General features: G+C 42.8%; 6 protein-coding genes across 6 annotated transcripts; 4 read left to right on the forward strand and 2 right to left on the reverse strand.

Moving 5' to 3' along the window:
• Positions 1-15: 15 nt before the first annotated feature.
• N7518_005794 (MFS transporter) lies at positions 16-1,768 on the reverse strand (the record flags this gene model as incomplete). The annotated part of the gene is made up of 4 exons (XM_057186721.1): positions 16-573; positions 681-1,123; positions 1,182-1,314; positions 1,382-1,768. The coding sequence occupies 4 exons, from the start codon at positions 1,766-1,768 to the stop codon at positions 16-18; spliced, it is 1,521 nt and encodes a 506-aa protein (XP_057043491.1).
• Positions 1,769-2,098: 330 nt separating this feature from the next.
• On the forward strand, positions 2,099-3,565 carry gliJ (dipeptidase gliJ; the record flags this gene model as incomplete). The annotated part of the gene is made up of 6 exons (XM_057186722.1): positions 2,099-2,147; positions 2,204-2,360; positions 2,414-2,711; positions 2,761-2,837; positions 2,899-2,988; positions 3,061-3,565. 6 exons carry the CDS (start codon positions 2,099-2,101, stop codon positions 3,563-3,565), a joined length of 1,176 nt encoding a protein of 391 aa, XP_057043492.1.
• Positions 3,566-3,613: 48 nt separating this feature from the next.
• gliK (gamma-glutamyl cyclotransferase gliK) lies at positions 3,614-4,435 on the reverse strand (the record flags this gene model as incomplete). The annotated part of the gene is made up of 3 exons (XM_057186723.1): positions 3,614-3,922; positions 4,052-4,112; positions 4,173-4,435. 3 exons carry the CDS (start codon positions 4,433-4,435, stop codon positions 3,614-3,616), a joined length of 633 nt encoding a protein of 210 aa, XP_057043493.1.
• Positions 4,436-7,563: 3,128 nt separating this feature from the next.
• N7518_005797 (oleate hydratase) lies at positions 7,564-9,175 on the forward strand (the record flags this gene model as incomplete). Its single annotated transcript, XM_057186724.1, has 2 exons — positions 7,564-8,102; positions 8,167-9,175. The coding sequence occupies 2 exons, from the start codon at positions 7,564-7,566 to the stop codon at positions 9,173-9,175; spliced, it is 1,548 nt and encodes a 515-aa protein (XP_057043494.1).
• Positions 9,176-10,238: 1,063 nt separating this feature from the next.
• N7518_005798 (uncharacterized protein) lies at positions 10,239-10,808 on the forward strand (the record flags this gene model as incomplete). Its single annotated transcript, XM_057186725.1, has 1 exon — positions 10,239-10,808. One exon carries the CDS (start codon positions 10,239-10,241, stop codon positions 10,806-10,808), a length of 570 nt encoding a protein of 189 aa, XP_057043495.1.
• A 627-nt stretch (positions 10,809-11,435) lies between these two features.
• N7518_005799 (SGNH/GDSL hydrolase family protein) lies at positions 11,436-15,660 on the forward strand (the record flags this gene model as incomplete). The annotated part of the gene is made up of 12 exons (XM_057186726.1): positions 11,436-11,900; positions 11,958-12,024; positions 12,075-12,203; positions 12,247-12,311; positions 12,404-12,466; positions 12,522-12,873; positions 12,937-13,368; positions 13,648-13,870; positions 14,678-14,755; positions 14,828-15,212; positions 15,270-15,566; positions 15,634-15,660. 12 exons carry the CDS (start codon positions 11,436-11,438, stop codon positions 15,658-15,660), a joined length of 2,583 nt encoding a protein of 860 aa, XP_057043496.1.
• Between the last annotated feature and the right edge of the window lie 6,247 nt (positions 15,661-21,907).

The raw sequence follows: 21,907 nt of genomic DNA on the forward strand, positions 1-21,907 counted from the left end.
AGCGGGTCATGGGATTCACTGAGCCTTCATTATTTGTTGCTCCTCATCTGGGTTCGATTCTTCCATAAGGCTTTCTGGCTGTTGATCTGTTTTTTGAGGCCAGTAAGCCACGGCTATGGCGAGTGCTGCACCTCCAAGGACCCCGGTAAGAAGCCAAAATGCGTTTTGATATCCAGTCATGGATACCATCATGATGCCATTAATGGGCTTGCGATTTCCATTCATGAAGGCATTGGCACCGGCGAGAAGAACGCTGGCCCCGACTTGGTAAGCAGTGTTGAACAGTGCGCTAGCCATAGCATGGTTGGATGCTTCGACCTGACGAAGCAGAATGCTTTGGGCCGGAACCATCGCAACAGGGCTGCCACAGACAAAGATGATTGCAGCCACAATGGAGTACCAGTATCCCTCACCATGGCCAGTCCCCCCTGCAAGGTCAGGAGTTGCAAATACCCAAGCTACAGCACCGGCCGCTGTAATAGCAAGCCCAATTACCAGAGTCATCTTCTCCCCGGTAAGCTTGATCATGGGTGCCGATAGAGCTCCGCCGACAATGGCTGAGAATGCACCAGGCTATTCAATGATGCGTGTCAGCCAGGCACCAATCAAAATGGAAGCTTCTGCATCAATAATATTTGACTTGGAGCAGGGTGGAGTTGGAGTGAGGCCGAGAGACTTACCAAAAAATAAACCGCAGTGAGAACCGGTGTGTAGCCTAGTAGATTGACACAGAGTTGTGTGGTAATGAAGAACCACGAACTAAAACTGCCACCAAAAGCAAAGATAGCGACGAGCATGAGGAAGAAAGGGAGACTTTTCCAAACATATGGTGGAATGCATGGGTTGGCAACTTTCATCTCAATAAAGACGAAGGCACCTAATAGGCACGCTCCTAGAATAATGCCTACAAGGACAGGTGCTGAAGACCACCCGCTTCTTGGGCTATCATTCAGACCATACACTAGTAGAGCGATTCCAATCACAAAGACTACACTCCCCACTATGTCGATTGGAGTGTCGTTTGTCTTGGCAAAGGGTGGTAAAAATAGGCAAGCTAGCACAAGTGCCAGACCGGTGAGAATTAGACACAGCCAGAATATAGATCTCCAGCCGGCGTCAGACGCTAAAGATCTTTCAGTCAGAAAATTCAATTGCTGGCGAGGAAGGACTGTAAGACATACAGGAGAGAAGGGAACCAACAACAGTGCCAATGGTAGATCCTAATGGGGCGCAAGCTGTGTAGATTGCTAGTGCTTTGTTTCGAGCATCGCCATCGGGAAAGGTTCTACTCAGGATAGCAAGTCCGTTCGGTGCCTTGAGAAAAGTCGAAATACTTATTAGATCAGTGCAACGGAGCATTTCAACGTGCTCGACAACTCACAGTCAATCCCGCCCCAATCCCTGAAATTGCCCGACCGGCAAGAAGAGCCGCCTTGTTTGGCGCCGCTGTGTTGATGATATTGGACACCGTAAGAATTGCCGCTCCGGAAATGAATGTCTTCTCCAGACCGAATCTCTGGCCCAACTGCCCCCCGATGAGGAGGAAAGCGGCGAAGGTAATGTTGTAAACAATAAGCACCCAGTTGATATCCTCGCTAGTAAAACCTAACGCCTTTTCAATGTCTGGGAGACCAAAGAGGACGGCCGAGAGCTGAAAAAGATCCAAAAAGTTGACGAGGGTTGTTGTCATGAGAATGAGACGAAGATTGGTCTTAGGGCCCAACCGTTCACCTAGGTGGTACGGTGGCACCCATTTTTTCAGTGTCATCGTGAGGGGCCCTGATATTCTCCCACTGGACAGACGAAAATCAGATGAATTTGGAAAAGGACGGATGAAGAATTTTGGTCTAGCATTGACAATTCCTTCGGCCTCACCATATAACACGAGTGAGTACCTTGGGAAGCAGTCTAGTCTTCGACCCCGGAGACTTTGTCGGAGACTATTGACAAATATTTCCTTGATCCTTTGAAATATATTCCTCCCTCTGGTTTCTTTCATTTGCCTCTCTTGCCGATCAATAATCTCTTTCATGCACTTGTTGCTCTCGGACCTTGGGATCATTCGACGCTTGACTAATTATAGCTAGTCTCCACGAGCATGTCTATGGAGGAGGCCATCGATATCCTGAATTCAGTCCCACTGATTGGTGTGTGCCCTGCTAGTGGGCTATGTTCGAGACCTCAAGGCTGACAATTCACCTAGATGGACACAACGACTGGCCACACCTCATTCGCGGGTTTTACGACAATCAACTGGATAGTCGGTTGGATCCGGAAAAGGACCTAGTGGGACATGTTGATATCAAGCGACTCAGAGAAGGGAAATCTGGTGGTGCCTTCTGGAGTGTTTACATAGACTGGTAGCCTGGATACCGCGACCTACAATATTGTCTTCAGCTGATGATATTCTTAGCCCAGACTCAGACGACTTCACCGACGATGCGGCACACCTAGAGACGTTGAGAGATACACTGCAGCAAATCGATCTAGTGCATCGACTGGTGGATTTGTATTCAGACCACATGGGTCTCGTTGATCGTGCCTCCGATATCATGCGCTTGTTCACTGATGGGAAATTTGCTAGCCTAATCGGCGTCGAAGGGCTCCATCAGATTGCAAACAGCTCCAGTGTTCTTCGGTTGTATCATAAACTTGGAGTCCGATATGTCACATTAGCGCACAATAAGAATAATCTGTACGCAGATAGCGCAGTGAGTGATAACCAATTAACGAACAAGTGACAGGAGCTAAGATGACTAGACCGCAATATCTCCAGCACATGACGGACTATCTTCCAAGGGCGAATTGATAGTCAGGGAAATGAACAGAATTGGAATGTGAGAATGATCTTGTCAACATATATTCTCCCGCAAAAATCACAAAGCTAACCAGAATTAGGATCATTGACCTCTCCCATACAAGCGAATCTGTGATGCACCAAGTGTTGGATATTTCTAAAGCGCCTGTGATTTTCTCTCACTCGTCAACGTAAGTTATTCCAAGCGATTTCTCAGCCAGACTGCTGCAAAAGAAAGTCCCGTCTGAACCTTAAGCGTACAGAGCCTCCATTGTTCCACATCCTCGCAATGTCCCCGACGCTATTCTCGAGAAACTGAAAGCCAACAAGGGAGTGATTATGATCACATTTATTCCCTCTCTTGCTCACATCGATCCCACCCAAGGGAACATGGACCATGTCATTGATCACATTATGCATGTTGGACAAAAGATTGGCTACGATCATGTTGGGCTTGGATCTGACTATGACGGTATGTTTAATGCTGTAAAAGGAATTGAGAATGTCGCTCGATATCCTCATTTGGTTCGCAGAATGCTGGAGCATGGGATTGCCCGATCGGATGTGGAAAAGATCATAGGGCTTAATGTGATCCGTGTATTGAACGATGTGGAAGTGCAATCAGCTTCAAGCAAATCTCAAGTACCAATCATGCAGGATGGAGTGAAGCAACTGTGGAACGAGAAATTCCGAGGTGTTGTGAGAGGGTCTTATCCTGATGCAGAGATGGATTTGCCTAGAGCCCTCATACCGGAGAAAAGCAAGTGAATTTTGAATCTTGATCTTCTCTCAAAATCTATTCCTTATTTCACTGGTCTATTTCCTATTCAATCCATCACCCCTGCCCCAAATGACGCTGTGGACGTAGTCATGGTAATACCACATAGTCCATAAGAGAAAATCGAAGATGACTAGGAACCACGGTGGAACGTTCCCTTCGCCATCTTTGAATTTGTAAACTCCTTTTTCAATCCAGTATGCGACCCGTTGCCAGAATCCGTCAAATAGCCATTTACCAACCTTGAATCGACAGCTTTGCCCCGGAATGAATGTTTGCTGTGACAAAAGTCTCTTCTGGTAAGACTCCGGGAGAGAATGTTCACTGGCACCTCGGATCAACAGATCCTGTGAATTCAAGTCAGACCAGAATCATGCAACGAGGTGATGGGATAAATTTACCATATATCTTCTTGATGGAAGCCTCTCGTAGCTTCTTGAGATACTGTGTCTCCCCACCAATAAATGAACACTCACTTCTGACCCATCATTTTGCAACGTGGCTGTAAAAACCTCGGCTTTGTAGGCGATTCCACCTCTGTACGGTGTTAGATATACTTCAGCTAGTCATGCGCCTAGAATTCTAGAATTTGCATACCCTTCGCTGATGATCACCTTTCTCATATCGTCGGGAGACAATAGGTACGCAATGCCATATACCGGAATATCTTGTTCCTCAGCTGGGCGCAAGCCCCCCATGGCAGGATCGGTGTATGGAACGCCCATTATGTTGAAGCAGAGGGTTTGCGTTTTAACCAGAGCAACTTCGGATCTGAGAGGCTGGATTTTTCTTCGCGTGATGAAGACATCCGAAAGCATGTTGGAGCCATAGGCAAAATACCACATTGGGTTATTTGACATTTCACTAGAAGCTGGAATGCGACAAGTAGAATCCAATTCGCTCAAGTGCAGCGAAATAATCTTCCAGGGCGCATCAAGCGATGCGAAAGCACATGGGCTTAGCTTTTATTGTCTCCATATTCTTCACTTTTGGTACATGGAAGGACTGCCGATAAGCGAACCCAATCAACTCTTTCAGGAACTTAACTCTTTGACTGGACGGGGTAGCCTCCACGTTTTGACCCGTTTTTGACTCGCGCACGTGTGTTTCATTTGGTGTGTTTCATTTGACGTTGCTATACTTCATGGTGGCTGCGGGCTATTAGGACCTTGGGGACGGCCTAAATCGAATGAAGTCCAGTAACTGAGAACTGTTAGGACCTTGGAGACGTTCAAAGTCGAATAAAGTCCGGTGGCTGCGGGATGTTGGGACCTTGGAGACGGCCCAAGGCAGATACAGCCCATAAAGCCCAGTGGCTAGTACCTTGGGAGCTGGTCCACTCTTCTACTCCTCATTAAAATTCACATACTATACCTGCATTATCTATCCATTTGTGGGCATTGGCTTATTTACTTGAACATCAGCCAAGCCAGTGCCCGGGTTGGTACACTCTCACCGTAAAAGCGAATTATCCGACTCCCACATAACTAGTGGTTTGAAGAATGCACAAAAGTCAATAAGAATGACTCGTAAATATAAGAATTGGGTTGGTTCCATCTCCCTAGTGCCCTGCCCGAGCATCCATAGATAGATATCGATTAGCTTTGGGCCCCATTTTTTCGGCTATGAAACAAGTAAAATGAGATTGAATGGGTCGAAAACAATTTAGGGAGTCATCCCTAAGCCAAATTAGGCAATTCGTGGACGCCAGAAGGCGGGAGTACCGTTGTAGAGTTGCCGATAGTTTTGTGAAGAAAACGTCAGACTTATAAGCCTCCACCAGCCACCATCGCGTCTTATTACATCAAATTTCGCAATAGGTAAAGGCTACTGGTTCTCTCGATTGTTTGCTCTGCGTTAAATCTGATGTCTCAAACTGCTGTTCTGGTTGGCTGTGAAGGTACAACTCCCCCAATCAAGCCAAATGACAAGATACGGAAATCCAAGCAATTAGAAAAGAACCCTTCAAGGCTTCGCAGTGCTTGTGATGGATGCCATGCAGCCAAAGTACGCTGCACGGGGGATTTGCCCTGCGCACGGTGTTCTGGAGAGTAAGTCTCTCTTCTGGAAATATCCGATATGTTGCTAATTCTCCACTCCCCGCCCTCAACAGCAACCTGGAGTGTCACTATAGTTTGAAAGCAAAGATAGGAAAGCCAAGAGGCAGCATGAATAAAAAGACAATCGAGCGTCTACGGCAGGGGAAACAGTCAATGGAGAAGCATGACCTAACGATCCATACACCGCCACCAACCAGCGACAGCACCCCGGCGATCCCACCACTACCTTCCTGTGACGAAGACTCGGCATTTAGTCCACTACCATCGCCATCCAATGTAGGAATTACACTTGACAGCCAAGATTCATCCACTTTCAATCCAGATTGTCTTCCATTTCAAGAATTGATTTCGCCCGAAAGTGGCCTTGGCTGCATGGAGGATTGGCTACCCACTATCCCAGGTGAATCCATTGATAATGTACAGTGATCTGTTCTTGCATTTCATTTTCCCCAGTAGACTAATATTACTGGGTGTCGATAGCATTGTTTCCAACTACCCGGTGGTTTGACTGGTATTACCCCCCTCTGATGGCCAAGCATCCCGCCAAATACACGGCATTGACAGACAATAGGAACACCGCGTGAGAAAGAAATATCAAACAGATCGGGAAAAATCTTGAACTGCAGCAACCTTGGCTACGAAGAGGCAGTGTTCCACAACGCACAAGCAACTGAAATGGGATTTCCCTTCCATTTCCCATACTCCCCAAAGTCGTTGAGATGCAACACTATCAATGATAGGCCCAACCATGCATTTCTTTCCGATCATTCTGGATCATGTCTACTGGGGAATTCATGTCATCATTCCCGATCCGGCGGTTGCTTTGTAACACTAAGTAATCACCTTTGCACACTCCAAGCCATTCCTCAAACGTCAGAACAGGCACGGGCCATCGATATGCTCCTGACACAGTCGCAGCGGATTATCCCATCCATGCGCTCTCTCTTCAATTGTCACCATTGCATGCGAGATCTACAAGCGCTTCTCCTGGTCAATATGGTCCTGGCACGTTTGTTGGAATGGACTCGTGTTTCTATCTGCGCGTTTGGAAAAGGATGCATATCGGCAGAGGTTCGCTTAGGCCAGTACCAAATATCAGGGGATTTTGGAACAAGGGTTGCAAGAATGTTGATACAGACACATCTTGCAGACCTGAAGGCCACAATTATTATATTTGCTGGTATGGTTAGCCAGGCTGGTCACGTCAAGGCCGATGGTGCCTACTTGAGTCAAAAGGCAAAGGAACTTGAAACAAATCTTGCCAATGTTGTGGTGTGACCTCATAGGTAGGTAGACAGTCGGGAGCTCTCCTATCCCTAATAAAACTCTCTCCCTCCTTTGGTCCTACCCACGAGCTCATGAGCCCTTGCTGTTTGAAGGTCCATGTACAATATTAGGAAAAACTCTTTATTCTGATCAATTTTCACATTTCCCACACTCGTGCAGAGAGAGTTGGGCTTCGGACCCAAGGGCTTAGTCTTTCCGATTAGACCAAACAACCTGAAGAATAATCAGATTAACAATTGATTTAGTTAATTGCAAAAATATTGACCTTTGATTGTTACGAAAAGATTAGAATGTTCCGAAATCGCAAGCTGAAGACACAGAAACGACGGTGGTGAGAGTATGACGTCAATAAATTGACTTGCACACGACTAACTTATATTCGTGATATCAATTGAAATAAGGTCACCCATTGAGGCCTGGCCACCTCAAAACGTTGGATCGATCCGTGGACCATGGGTACTGAGCGGCCGCTTCGGCCAACGCACATCCCAGCGTGAAGAGGAAGGACTTCGCAAGTCTAAATGACATCATCTACAACAACACGCCTTGGACCATCAAGGGCTTTTAAACCGTTGGTTCCTGGTGCAACATGTTTGTTCTGTCATTCATGCAAATCCAATGCAACCATTCCTAACATCGCCATGAACCAACTATCAGAGAAACGGGATCCAAACAATCTGGACGCCTGGATCCTTGGCAGTGGGATCGCCTCTCTAACAGCGGCAGTACATCTCATTCAAGAGGCTAGTGTTCCACCCTCACGGATCCATATCCTCGAACGATTGGAGTTTGCTGGAGGGGACTCTGTCACCTCTGGCGATTCAGTCAATGGTTATCACTACCAGGCTGGTTCCATGCCATCCCTCAATGATAGTTGCATGGAGCGGCTTTTTTCGCTGGTACCCTCGAAGACGGACCCAAATAAGACCGTCCTAGACGAAATGATTGAATTCAACCACTCACAACCACCTGGCAAAACCCCCCATACAAGATTTCTCGTCCGAAAACCTTCCTGCATGGAACAGCAAAACGGTAAAAACATTGGGCTGGGACTAAGAGACCACATGGATCTGGTCACGCTGGGTTTCAAATCGGAGAAGACTCTATCGCGATCTCGTATTAGTGATTATTTCCACAAAGGCTTTTTCGAGAGCAAGTACTGGCTGTTATTAGCGACAACGTATGTATCGTTGATAGATGGAAGAATCTACCAATCACTAAACTGACGATGTCCCTGATAATAGGTTCGGTTTCCAGCCATGGCACAGCCTCGTGGAATTCCGTCGATATGTACAGGGGTTCATGAAAGATACCCACAAATTAGATCATCCGCGCCAGCTCGACGTCGGTCGCTACAACCCCCACGAGGCTATTATCGAACCAGTAGCTCATTTCCTGGTGTCTCGTGGCGTTGACTTTCGTTTTCGCACGACTGTGACGGATATCGGTATCGAGCCATCACACCAACAGGTGTCCACCATCTGCGCTGTCAAGGACAATGAAACGGAGAGAAGAATTGAAGTCGGGCAGCAGGATATTGTCGTCGTATCGGCAGGCTCAGTGATGTCTGGCGCAACTACCGGGACGAACAACTCCCCACCATCACTTGAGTTGATAGAGATCGATCAGGACCTGGACGAGAACTGGCTCTTGTGGCTAGGGCTGTCGACAAAAGATTCGAAATTTGGCAACGCATATAACTTTTGCACTCGTATGTGTGAATCCCGACAAGAGTCATTCACTGTGACGCTCAAAAATACGCGATTCTTTGAGAGTTTCATCCAGCTGACAGGTGACGAGCCGGGCACTGGGACATTTGTCACTCTTCAAAACAGCAACTGGTTGCTAAACCTCTACCTGCCGCAACAGCCCATGTTTTCTGACCAGCCGGTCGACGTGCAGGTGTTCTGGGGCTACGCGGCATTCCCAGAGAAAGAAGGGGACCATGTCAGGAAGCCAATGCTCAAGTGCTCCGGCAAGGAAATTATGACTGAGATTTTGCACCACCTCCAATTCCCGAGCGAGATACTCCAGGACTCGATCACCATCCCCTGTGTGATGCCTCGTAAGTCGGCGCCTCTGTTGCGGCGGGACAATTACGACAGGCCTGCAGTCATTCCAGACGGAATGAAGAATATGGCCATGATCGGACAGTTCGTCGACATTCCTGATGAGATGTCTGTTAGTATGGGCTATTGCGTACGCGGAGCACAGATAGCGATAAATTATCTCATGGGTCTAGAACGTAGATAGGCCCAAGAAACGCTCTCTGAAAATATTGCTGGAATCGTGCCCTGGAAGTGCTCGCTCTGCGAAGTTGTATTGTTAACGGCAAGGGTCAAATGCTGATCCCCTGCCTGGAATTTCAGTTTAAAGAAATGGATTTCCATAGTTGGCATGTGACCCAAAGTTGCTCTTGGAGTCGGGGGAAGTCAAGCCAAGGAACAATGCGCTTGGGATAGAGTCGGTTAATAGGGGCAGACGCGTCGCCCTGGGCCGTGAGGGTCGCATACGTCTCAACTCGAACCGCTTGAGATAAAGAGTGGTGGCGGCGATCGAGAAGGCGAAATAGTGTGTTGCGCTGCTCTGGCTCTTCTCGCGCCCTCCGTTCTTATTCTCGTGCCTGTCTCTCTTCCTCAAGCTGACGCCATAGCTCGACGATTGTTTCCTCCATCGCTTGTCGGGAGTAGTATCAGCAGATAAACGAGCGACACAAAATTGATCCTAACATCCAAGGGGTCTTCCACCGCCTGCGACGGAAAACGAACTGTCACGGGACAATGCAGCTAGCCCGATGCGACCGGTGCCCCAGTACCCCCAGGCAACAACTCGTTGGCCTTTTGTGTCGACTCGAGGACATTCTACGGATCAATGATTATCCTATATGATACATGTTTTACCATGACTTTGTCGCGCCGATCGCCCCGTCCCTCATTATAAAAGCCTTTGATGCTCCTGACTCCAAAATCCGACATCCCTTCAAAAAAAATCGATTCTTTACCAAATGACCACCGAAAATACCTGTTCAGCGTGTAGCTGGTCCCAAACACGTCAAGACGCATGTCGTTACCAGAGTCACGTGAACCTCTTCTACGGGGTCAGCAATCGAGGGGTATGGTCTTTGGGCTCCAACTTGATCCTGAAAGAACGGTCTACCGAGCCACCAAACTTTGAGGTCCCCAATATCACGTTTTTGGCGTCAAGGACCTCAATTCCTATACCCCAAATTGTTGAAGAATGGCAAGAAGACGACGGGGCATGTTTTCTCCTTACTAGACGGATTCGAGGTCAACCATTGAGTGAAATTTGGCCAAAGATGACATCGGACGATAAAGAGCGCGTCGCAAAACAGACCGCTGATTACTTGATGCAGCTTCGTGAGCTTCGCTCAGACCGACTAGAAAGCATCGGCGGACAGCCAATCTACTCAGCCTTTCTTTTTCCGACTGGCTATGGCATTGGGCACGGGCCGTTTTCATCTGACGATGAATTATGGGCTGAGATGTCGTTGGCCTTGGCTCAAGTGCCGGAGCAAGTTCGTTCGAAATTGCGTCAGCGGATGCCAGCTGCGGCTCCCTATACCTTTACTCACAGCGACCTGACCAACGTCAATATCATTGTCGAGAATGGTAACCTGGCAGGGATTCTGGACTGGGAATCTTCGGCCTTTTTCCCTGTTTGGTGGGAATTCACTTGTGCGGGAATTGGCCTGGGGCAAGATGATAAAGAATGGAAAGACTTGCTTCGCACACATCTACCGGATCATACTGAGGCCCGCAATTTTTGGTTGGATTTCTTTGCATTGCGCAACTATCCTAAGTTGAATGAGAGAGGATTGGCGCTGCTAAAGGAATGTGGTTTGGGCTTGCTAGAGAAGGAAGCATAAGAATCGAAGAGAGCCATCGCTTTGTTCCACAAATTGTTCATAGTAACAGTAATCATTGGCATTGTCTTGGGCAAAACGGAGACTTTAAGATATCTTCTTTCTTTACAGTTGCTTCATATGAGCCTGCTCATAAGTGATGGCAGCCATCTAGTATTTGTGAGATTGGAATTGGAATTTGAAGCTCGTCCGCGATATTATTGAGACGTACCATATCTAAAATAATCTCATACATCGATCCAGGGAGTTCGGTACCGCAGAACTCGCAGTTATTTCTCCCGGTCACGTTGCCTTTTTTGCAATTTTGGTTTGGACAATTCATATTCGATGGGCTTTTCGGCGGGACGTTTTGTAGCGAGAGGATGTGTAGCGAGACCGATGACAGTACTAATAGAAATGTGTTACCTGTCAAGGAATTGTCAACGACTTTATAGCTTTTTCACTTTTCCAACCGGTAGGTGTCACTAGAGATTTGATGCTGACATTTCCACTTTGGGTATCTCCGCACTCTGCTCCGCATTTTCTTGCACGGAGTGGCAACCGTTATCTACATTGATTCCATCTGCCCAAAAGCAAGCAGCTGCGCATCGAGATAATGTGAATCAACAATACCGCGACCTAGTGAAATCAATGGCAGATGAGGGAGTCAATATTGCCCTAGCAGACATGGACCCTCCCGCCCCAGACCCCGTTCATGGCTGGATGGTCTGGCCGGATGATTTCACAGCTGAAAATGGCGGCGTGGATGATACGCACCCAAATGACTATGGATATGCAAAGATGGCCGCAATTTGGTATGATGCAATTGACAAGGCATACAGTAATGATCTCATTCACGATGCCGCAGTCACTAGTGCTTCAGCAGGCGGAGGCTCTTGCGAAAAATCATTTGGCGATGGCATCTACGCCGGTGGTCTTACGCAGCGGGCAAGTGGTGAAGATGACGGGATTTACCACCATGCGAGCGAAAGCAAAGGTGTTCAAACGTCGTTTTGGGATCCAAAAGATGATTTGATTGAGAAGATTTTCTTTGCTCGTCTTATCACCCCTGCTAAAGATGAGCTTGTGATCTATGAAAAGCAGTTCGATAAAACAGTCTATCATCTTTATTCAAATCTCGGAGAAGGAAATGATCCTTTGTTCTAACTACAGAAAGAGCATAACTTCGATGTGTATGACGACTGCATCCCGAGGGGCGTTCAATTTATTGATATTAACGGTAAGATTCAATGAAAATTCAACATGAAAGCCGAAATCTAATCTTGACAGGTGACGGGCTGGACGACTTTGTCTGTATTGCTAAGGACGGAACAGCCTATGCTAGTGTAAATAATGGTGATGGCACGAAGTGGAAAGCGCCAACATTTACACGCATTGGAAAATGGAAAGATAGTGAAGGTGATCAAGCGCATATACGACTAGGTGATATCGACGGAGATAGAAGAGCAGATTATTGTATTATCGCTGATAACGGTGATATCGAATGCTGGCGAAACGGATGGATTGGTGCGTTGCATCGAGAGTTTCCCGGTCGATACCTATGGTGCTGATATATCTGAACAGATGACGTTCTAAAGTATTGGTAACCACTTGGTAAGAGATTTACGGGCAAGGGCATGGGCGATATCGCGGGTATGCGATTTGAGGATATCAATGGCGACGTGAGTAAAGGGTTTTCATTCTTAATATGTCGGTACTAATATTTGTCTGGTCTAGGGCTGTGATGATTGGCTCTGGGTTGACGAAGATGGTACAACCACTACCTACACGAATTCCCGAAGCTGTATCAAGGGCAAGGAGGGGGATGGGCTAAACATAGTTTGGCGTCAAGGATTTCAGAAAGGCAAGAGCTCTGGGCCCACTCATCTAGGAATGTCATCCTTTGGCAAGTCTAGTCTACGCAGCCACATTTTCTTTACTCGAATATATGGGGAGCCACAGGATTTTGGACTTCTCGGTCGTCAGGACTATATTTTCGTTGAGAGAAAAGAGGCAGACGATGGAGATAGATACGATTACTATTTCTATATATTCAAGAACGTCGGATCCGGAGCCACGAAAATCAAGTGTGAGTATCCTTGTTTCTGGCTTTGCTTCTACCTTGTGCTTCTTAGTAACTAAGGGGTAAAAGATATAGCAGATAGAAATCGGTACTGCAATATGATGGGCCACGTCGACGGTCGTATGGACTATGTTTGGATCCTTTCTAAAGGTGATATGCGTATCTACCCCAACAAAGGAATGAATGACTTTTCAGACTCTTTATCGAGCTATTGGGGGGCCAATTATGTCATTTTTGATCCTGCAAAACTTTCCATCGGTATGGACTTAGATCGTCGGGACCTTCATCTTGTCGACTGGGATGGAGATGGTGTATATGATATTATTTGGACAGACCCTAAAAATAACAATAAGCCTTATCTGTGGCGGAATAACATTAAGAAAACCGGTGATTTTAACTGGAAATATGACGCAAATCCCGCCCCAGACCTTAAATGCTTAGAGAAAGGGGGAGTTGGGTTTTTCGACCGGCCAGTTTATCTAGCAGATATTACGGGCAGTAGTATGTCTAACTACCTCTGTGTTGAGAAAGATGGTCGTGTTTCAGGATATGTTCATAACGAAGATGGATCATGGGAGTATATAGACCAGATTAAATTTATAGAAGGTAAAGACTAGGCTAATCTACACTGGGCTGACGTGAACGGGGATGGCCGCGCTGATATGATCCATACCAATAAGTTCAATGGCGACGGCACGGTTTGGTATAATTGTGGAAGAAAAGACATTGGTGGCTCACGTTTCTGGTGACTGAACGTTGGAGTAAAATTTCAAGGAGCAGTGGAAGGATCTTACACTTACTTTCCTGATTTGAACGGTGATGGACTTGCTGATATGCACGCCATCATACACTCCACAAAAAACACAGCGAAAACCTGGTACAATGGCTGCACTGGAAAGAATCATGTCGGTGATAATGGCCCTATTGAAGATCCAGATCTACCTATCCTACCTCAAGAAGACGGCGTGATTATTCATTATAAAGATGGCTCCTGCTCGAGAAAGTAAGTGCAGGAATTGTATAAGGAATTCACCAAAGCCTGCTCGATGGCACGAGAGGCACAGTTGCACATTTAAAAAGATAGATATTTCAACACTTTCTTCGCTGCTGAAAACCGTGATCCTTCATATGCTTCTGAGGTATATGGAAGGATTTCAGAAATGATTGGGGGAAATGGGGGGTACCATTTCGAAGTTACCTGTAATAATAAGAGGGAGTCCTGTCAGCCCAGCTAAAAGGGTGACATGAATATCGCGGCGATGAGTACCAAAGGTATTATGAATATCTGTGATGCTTTCCTTAATCACAAATATATCAAAAGTACTGAAGAGAGAGAGAAGGAGTGTGGTTCAATGTCTGTTCGAGAGGCCTATTACTCTAGGGCGGCCGTTCTTTTGCACGAGAGTTCATATACCAGCTATGCCATGACTGGGCAAATTCGGGGTAGGTAACCGTAAGTTCAACGTTTATATGGATCTACCTTCACTATTCTATATACACTGGTGACTGACGGATTTATTAAAAGGTCTCTTAATTACGTATATGGCTATGAGGCCAGTCGTGATCTAGCACTGGGCAAACACGACCGATTATATTGGCTATACGGGCAAAGAGATACACTTAGGGGAAAAGCACTGTGTGGCCCGGAGATTGGTGATAACTTTCATTCTGAATCAGTATGTAACGCAAAGCTTTCAAAAAATAATGCGGATTCCTACGCCTTGGTTGCCGCAGGTCTCTACTTTAGCGCCCATTGCCATAAAACTATTCCAACTCCACCTCTATCGACTAATGCAGCTGGTTCTGACAGCTGTCCCAACTATGATTATATCCAAATTGATAAGTCTCCTATTTTGGGCATTAATCGCTATGCCTATTTTGGAGACTCGTATGCTGCAGGAATGGGGACGGGCACTACGACTTCTGGCACGGATAAATAAGGTCGTTGCTGTATTGGAAGCAATAACTACGGCAAGCTAATTGATACTTGGCTTGACGCCGAGAAGCTGACTTACGAAAGTCATGCGTGCTCAGGAGATACTACGGTCGGACTTAATGGTCAAATTGACACTTGGCTTCACAATGATCCCAAGTCCACCAACATCGGCACCCTGACGATGGGAGGAAACGATGTGGGATTTAGCGACTTAGTCAGGAACTATATCATTACATCGGGGTGGTATGACATCGACACTTATCGAAAGAGTTGCTTGGAGGCCGAATCGAAGGCACTGGATTACATTTATAATTCCGGCGATGGTAGGCTTGGAGCAAAGTTAAGGAGCGCGTACAAGCGTATAGTCAATGGTGCAAATGATAATTTCCATCTTCACGTTCCGGGCTATGTGGGTTTCTTCAATCACGATACCGAAGATTGCGACCATACAACCTTCTACTATTAGGGATCTGTATGGGAGGAGAAGCAAAACCCCGATAAATACGTTTATTTGACTCGTGATTTGCGCAAAGAACTTAACAACCTAGTTGGCGCGCTGAATGATCTTATCTCAGCTACCATCGCGGCCGCCAACAACGAGCTTAGTTCTAAACGGATCCACTATATTGACATGCAGTCTCACTTTGATAGTCATCGATGGTGCGAAGCAGATGTTCGTGAACCTGATCCCAACGGAAATAGTTTCTTTTTTCTTACTGGCTGGAATGACCAAGGTACAAATGATATTACTATGGCGGGCCTGGTATGACTTCCCAAAACATTGGTCCCTGATCTGCATTCTAGGAAAATGGACTAACGATTTACTATAGAGTGTGACCGAGGCGGATGAACTTTAAGCACTCGTAGATCAGGGATCTATTAAGCTGCCAGATGCTGCGACTTGCCGCGAGTCCCTCGGCACTGACCTAGATCCATATGCTAAAGCGATGTGTCATGTTGCAGAGACAGTAGCACACGACCCGAATGGCCCCGAGACCCAGCGACTAGATCGTGCAAATAAGGCCTTGGCAAATGGAGATCTCAGTGTCCAGGAAATCTCCTGGTATCTTCCTACAAGAACAATCAAGATGTTCCACCCACAAACTCCTGGTATGGCTATCTATCGAGATGCAGTGATTGATTCGATGAAGGCCTCTGGGCAATTTCCTTGGTGGTGAGGTTGAGGCGTGGCCAGGCGGAAGGTGATAAAATTTGTGACATTTACATGCTATACGCCTTGACGGCACATATTTCTTTTGTTCTGTTTTATAGCATTTGAAAATACTAGTATAAATTTTTCTTTTTCAATATCTGGGCCTCCGAAGTAAGAGGCGGTCTTGATTATATTGTAAGATACTAGGTTGCAATTGAGGTTCTTTGGCTCCCTGCAGACATGCCCCGATGGTAAATAAGCACCGCAACTCTTAGGTTAGGCAAGCTAAAGATAAACACTCCACTCTTACCAGCCTTGATAGTCGTGGTCTTCCGATGTCGGAAGTGGACTGCTCACCGGACGAAACTGCTACAATTAACATCTACCGAGGAAACATATCCTTTTTCCTATGAGGAAAACCGCCTTCTGATGATCAGAAGTGGACGCCAAACTTAGAAGCGGTACGGACGGGCCGACTCGAGGCCACTTAACCATGCTGACGAACACAGATCATCCCCTTTTTCCGATATTAGCCTGATCTATATGGAGTTTTACTGATCCTGAAGTCGATGCGATTCTAATAGAACCGAGGACATTCGACCATAATGCATGAGCGCCAGGACTACAGCTCTTTGCCGTCTCTTCGTCCCTAGTTTTGGCCACCCGAACATGTGAGTCATGTATTATCTCACCTATCTACAAGCTAATGTACTTGTGACGGTTCATGGATGCTCGGGTTTTACCACTACGCTATCTGGCCAAAAAGGCACAATGTTTGGTCAGCGACCAAACACCCAAGCTACTATATATGCTCGATCTCTGACAGTACTCAGGGAGGTTCCTGGGAGCGCATATTGCTCACCTGGGAGTGCATATCGCCATCCTGGGAGTGCATATCGCCATCCTGGGATGAGCAAGTTTCTACGTAATCATGTCGAACTCGTAGATCGGTCTTACCGCTTTTTTATCAATTTTGTCCACAGGCTAACCATAGAAATTGCAATCCCATTCTAAACATATGACTGAGGATAAATGTTGGTTTCGATAGTGCTATGAGGTTCGATTTGGGCAGCATTTTCTTCAGGAAGCTATCTTATGCTGACATACCATCCTTAAGAAGTTTGGAGGAATCGCAGATTACGTGAGATAACTAGAGATTAAATACTTAGCAGATCACTCAGGAGCTGTAATATAATGTAAAGTAAAACATACATGGTACGTTACATTACACTCAATAATTACTGACTAATTTTCCTTGCTCAACTGTGGCGGTGCGGATTATGTAACTGTAATGTAACTAACGTAATTCACATACGAGCCGCCACCACATACAACCCGCCACCCCATTCAATAATCTAGTTTTTAAATACATTTATCTCAACCATAACGCCATTAAATTAATTAAACTAAATTCAACTATCTTTCTGGACACCTGTTAATTTTATGCCCGGTTCTTCCATACCCACTATACCTTGCTACAGCCCGTGGACGTGGTTCTAACCCTAATTAAGGGCTTCCGCGCGGGGGGTATAGAGGTACTTCTAATGCTTCTACTACCTTAGTAATCAATTAAGAAGCTTCTTAAACTGAGAGGCCTTCTTCAGCGGGTATCTGCCTTCGGGATCTAGTACGCTTTTGCTTCTGCTTCTCATTTGCAGCGCGTAATTCGCTTACTTCTTTCTCGAGAAATGCAGCGGATTGCATAGTGATTTGGTATACCTTTAAAACCTGGTTGATAGCGGAATCAAGCGGGCTCGGGGGACTTCTTGATTGTATACAAAGTAGTGCTTTAATTGATGCAGCTTACTTTTATAATTAGATATAGTTCGAAGGTATTTTTAGGTCCTAATCACTCCCCTAGCTAGGGGGGGGGGGGGGGGGGTAGGTATTCGAAGCCAGATATTAAGCTTTAAAATCACTCAGTCGGGTATAAAGGGTACTAAACCAGCTACTCTAAAGCTATTTTTAATAGTCTCCGATTTAAAAGCTTCAATTTGTGTAAAGGGGTACGCTTTAAGGAAATTAAGTTTATCGATATAATTTATCCTAACCCATATTTTCGATTCAACTAACCGGCTATACGCGCGTTTTAATATAGTAAAACAGCCGATATTAAGAGGTTGTAAAAGATGAGATAAATGCGCTGGTATATAGATTAGAATCACCTTATTTTTCTCACAAATTTTGTTAAATTTAGGTATTAAATGACTTCTATGGCTATTAAGTATTAAAAGCCGATACCCCCCCTTTATATATAAAGAAGTAGTAGGAATAAAGAGCTTCTCTAACTAGTAAAGTCTAATTTCATTAGAGGTCCAGCCGTTAGGACTAACTTCGAAATACTAATTACTTAGAAGGCTATTAAACCAGGATTCGATAAAGACTTTACCTTTAAAAATCATATATAGTAGAAGGTGTGACGAGCCAGGTCTTGCAAAGATGAAAGAGTGCATCAATTCAAAATAACTAAGATAAGTGTGAGACCCCTAGGTATAGAATGCCTAAGGGAATGCTGTATGTAATGGAGGATCGGGAAATAGAGATAGTGGTATACGCAGTGGTATATTGGAACTAATTGTTGAATAAAAGAGAGGCTGTTTTGTATGGTACGAGCAGTAGGATACTGGACCAAAGGGTAAAATGAGTGTAATTGTGAAAAGGAGGGTTCTCCTCTGAGATCTATCTTGGTATATGTTTATATAATCGCTATACGTGGCTGCTGACTACTAATATACTACTAGATATAAGGAACGTACGGAAGTACGTTATTTCTGGTCGATATACCCCCCTAGAAGCTATATTATAGCTCCTAAATTCGTCTCGTCTATTATCAAGCTATCTATCTATCTACCAGATCCTAGATATCTACTAGTCCTAAGGACTGAATAAACTTTTCGTAGGATTATACTAGTAGTAACTTAGTGAGCCTATCTACCTATATATTAGTAGTAGCTACCTACTGGATTAAGATATAGCTAGTATTAACCTCTTAATATAGCTAATAGTTATAGATATCGATATAGTAAAGCTTAGTTTATAATTATAGTTATTCGTAGGTAAGTAAATCAACTATCTATTAGTTATTATAATTAATAATAAGATTGGTCTAGTAGTTAAGATTAACTATATAGAGTAGCTATTCCTACTATATTACTAACTTTCTAGCCTTAGAGATAGTAAGAAGCTTAGCCTTAGTTATTAATATTATAACTATATATTACTTACTAGCCTTCTAATCTATTACTATACCGAATAGTTTATAAAGGAAGCCTTCTAAGCTTTTCTAATTAGAATAGTCGCCGAATAATATATTACTAGAGAAGTAAAGTACTAGTTATTTATATAATAGGTAGTACTTAAGAGCTAGATATTATATATTATATAGATATTAGATTAAGCGATTAACTATCTTATAATACTTAGGTCCTAGGTTAATTAGGAATTTAGTAAGATAATTTACTACCTTTACTATATTAGGATAAGTTATAACTATTAGATAAAGGGCTAAGCTAAGCTTTTATTAATACTTATAAATCTACTCCTTTATTATAATCCCTAAGAACTTAGTTATTTTATTTATAGGAAGTGGTATTTTATACTTATAACTACTAGTAAGTCTATACTTAGTTACTATTAATAAGATATAAGAATCCTAGTATAACTATAGTTTATAATTTATAGTATCTTAGAGAATATAGATTCTAAGAAACTAGCTTACTTTCCCTATCTTATAAAGCTCCTAGTACTATTTTAGTTCTTCTTTAAGTTAAAGTACTTCTTAGAGCTAAGATTAGTAGTAAATAATAATAATATTATTAATATAGAAGAAGATAATTATTCTATTATAGATAAAGAGATAAGGATCTTCTAGAATAAAGATAAATCCTAGCTTTTTAAGTACCTAGGTTACTTCCTTCTACTATAGTCTAGGTAACTTTCTAAGTCTATAGAGTACTTTATAAAGCTTCTATAATATACTACTACTTCGAAATCCTTCTAGTATTTAGGTATAGACCATATTATTAAGATTGCTATTTAGGAATATATTTATAGTATCTATCTAGATTATACTAAGATTAAATACTATAATAAGTATAAAGACTACTTATACTATATAGGCCGCTAGTATAGCTATATGCTTTTTATTAGAATTAATATTCTATAAGTTACTATAAATATAGATCCTTACTTTTAGTTTTATAAGAAAGCTGTTACTATTATATTTATATATAAAGACCTAGGTTAATAGTAGTACCTAGATTACCTAGTCTCTAGGTTAAGGTTTAACTTTAAAGGTTCTATATTACTTAATTAATTAGATTTCTAGTCTTACTATAGTAAGGAAGCCTTTATAAAATAGGTAGTTAAGTATATCCTTCTATATCTATGGTTTAGGAGGGAGGTTATCTTAGTAGTACTATGGTTCTAGGTATCCTAAGGATAGTATAGTTATAAATATAGTGAGTATTACTATATAGTTATCTTTAGTATTATATATAAGATAACTTACTATATTATAATCTTTATATAGTTTCTACTTATATTTTCTATAAACGATATTTAATAGGGTGATATCTCTATAAATAGTTCTTCTATACTATTATTATAAGAAGCTTCCTAGTATTTATAGAAGGGGAGATAATTATTATTAGGAGACTACTTACTATATAGCTACTTACTATATAATTATATACTAGTCTTAGCTATAGTAGATTAGTCTATATATTAGTTTTTTAATTATAAGTCTATATTAATACTTACGTTCTTTTAGTACCTAAATTTAGACTTAGAATAGTCGGTTAGGAGTGACTAGTAAATATAGTACTACTATTAATAGTATAACTAGTAGATATAGTACTACTATTAAGGGTATAACTACTACTAGGGGTAGTATTCCCTATAGTATTATTAATTCCTCTTAGGTAGGATATAGTAATCCTAATAGTATTATTAAAGGGGAGACTTACTTACTTAGTAGGAGTAGAAGATTAGCTAGACTTTATAGAAGTAGAGGAAGAGAGGATATACTTAGTATTAGTAATAGTATTATATACTTACTTAGGGGGTTTAGATTTCTATAGTTATTAGAGCTACCTATTTTTTAGGCGAAAACTAGGCTACCTATTTTTTAGGCGAAAATATACTAGTCTTCTATTAGCTAGATAGACCCTACTTCTTATAATAAAGAAATTTCCTCTATTATTATAGTTACTTCTTCTTTTTCTCTATTTTATATTTTATTCTAGATTATTAGTATTATACTAACCTAGTAAATTACTTACTCTAGTTCTATATCTAGTTTATCTTTATTAAGTACTTTAGTAAAGTCTATAATCTAGATTCTTAGTGGTTCTATAGGGTAGTTTATAAAGTTAAGATTCTTATTAAAGGTAGTATCCTAAATATACTTATAGCTATTTATATATAAGAACCAGACCTTCTAGATATTATTTATATAAAATCCTATAAGATACCTAATCTCCGCTTAGTTATATATTTTATCTAATAAAGGAATTCCTTAGATCCTAATATAGGTATAGTACCTATAAACCTTTAGATTTAATAGATTAATTAGAATAAAGGTACCTATTCCTTATTAGTAGAATTCTTACTAAGGTATAATCTACTTTCCTAAGTTTAACTTTATTAGCGATCTATTAATAATATAGATAGTAGCTTATACTACTTCTAGCTAAAGGTTCTTTAGAAGCTTCGATTCTTAAAGAAGTAACTATACTCTAGTGATAATTACCCCCTTAGATTACTTAGTAAAACTATTTTATTCTAGTATACTAACTATAGTCTATTAGGTAATAATCCTATTTTCTTTTATAAAGTCTATTATCTTTTAATTAATTAATCCTTTATTATTAGAATAGAAAATATAAATTAGTAAATTAAACTATATTTGTATTTATAAGATAAACTTAATAATTATCTATTAGTAACCG

Source organism: Penicillium psychrosexuale (genome assembly GCF_028828465.1).
Source record: "Penicillium psychrosexuale strain IBT 29551 chromosome Unknown utg000003l, whole genome shotgun sequence".
Classification (NCBI taxonomy): Eukaryota; Fungi; Ascomycota; class Eurotiomycetes; order Eurotiales; family Aspergillaceae; genus Penicillium; species Penicillium psychrosexuale.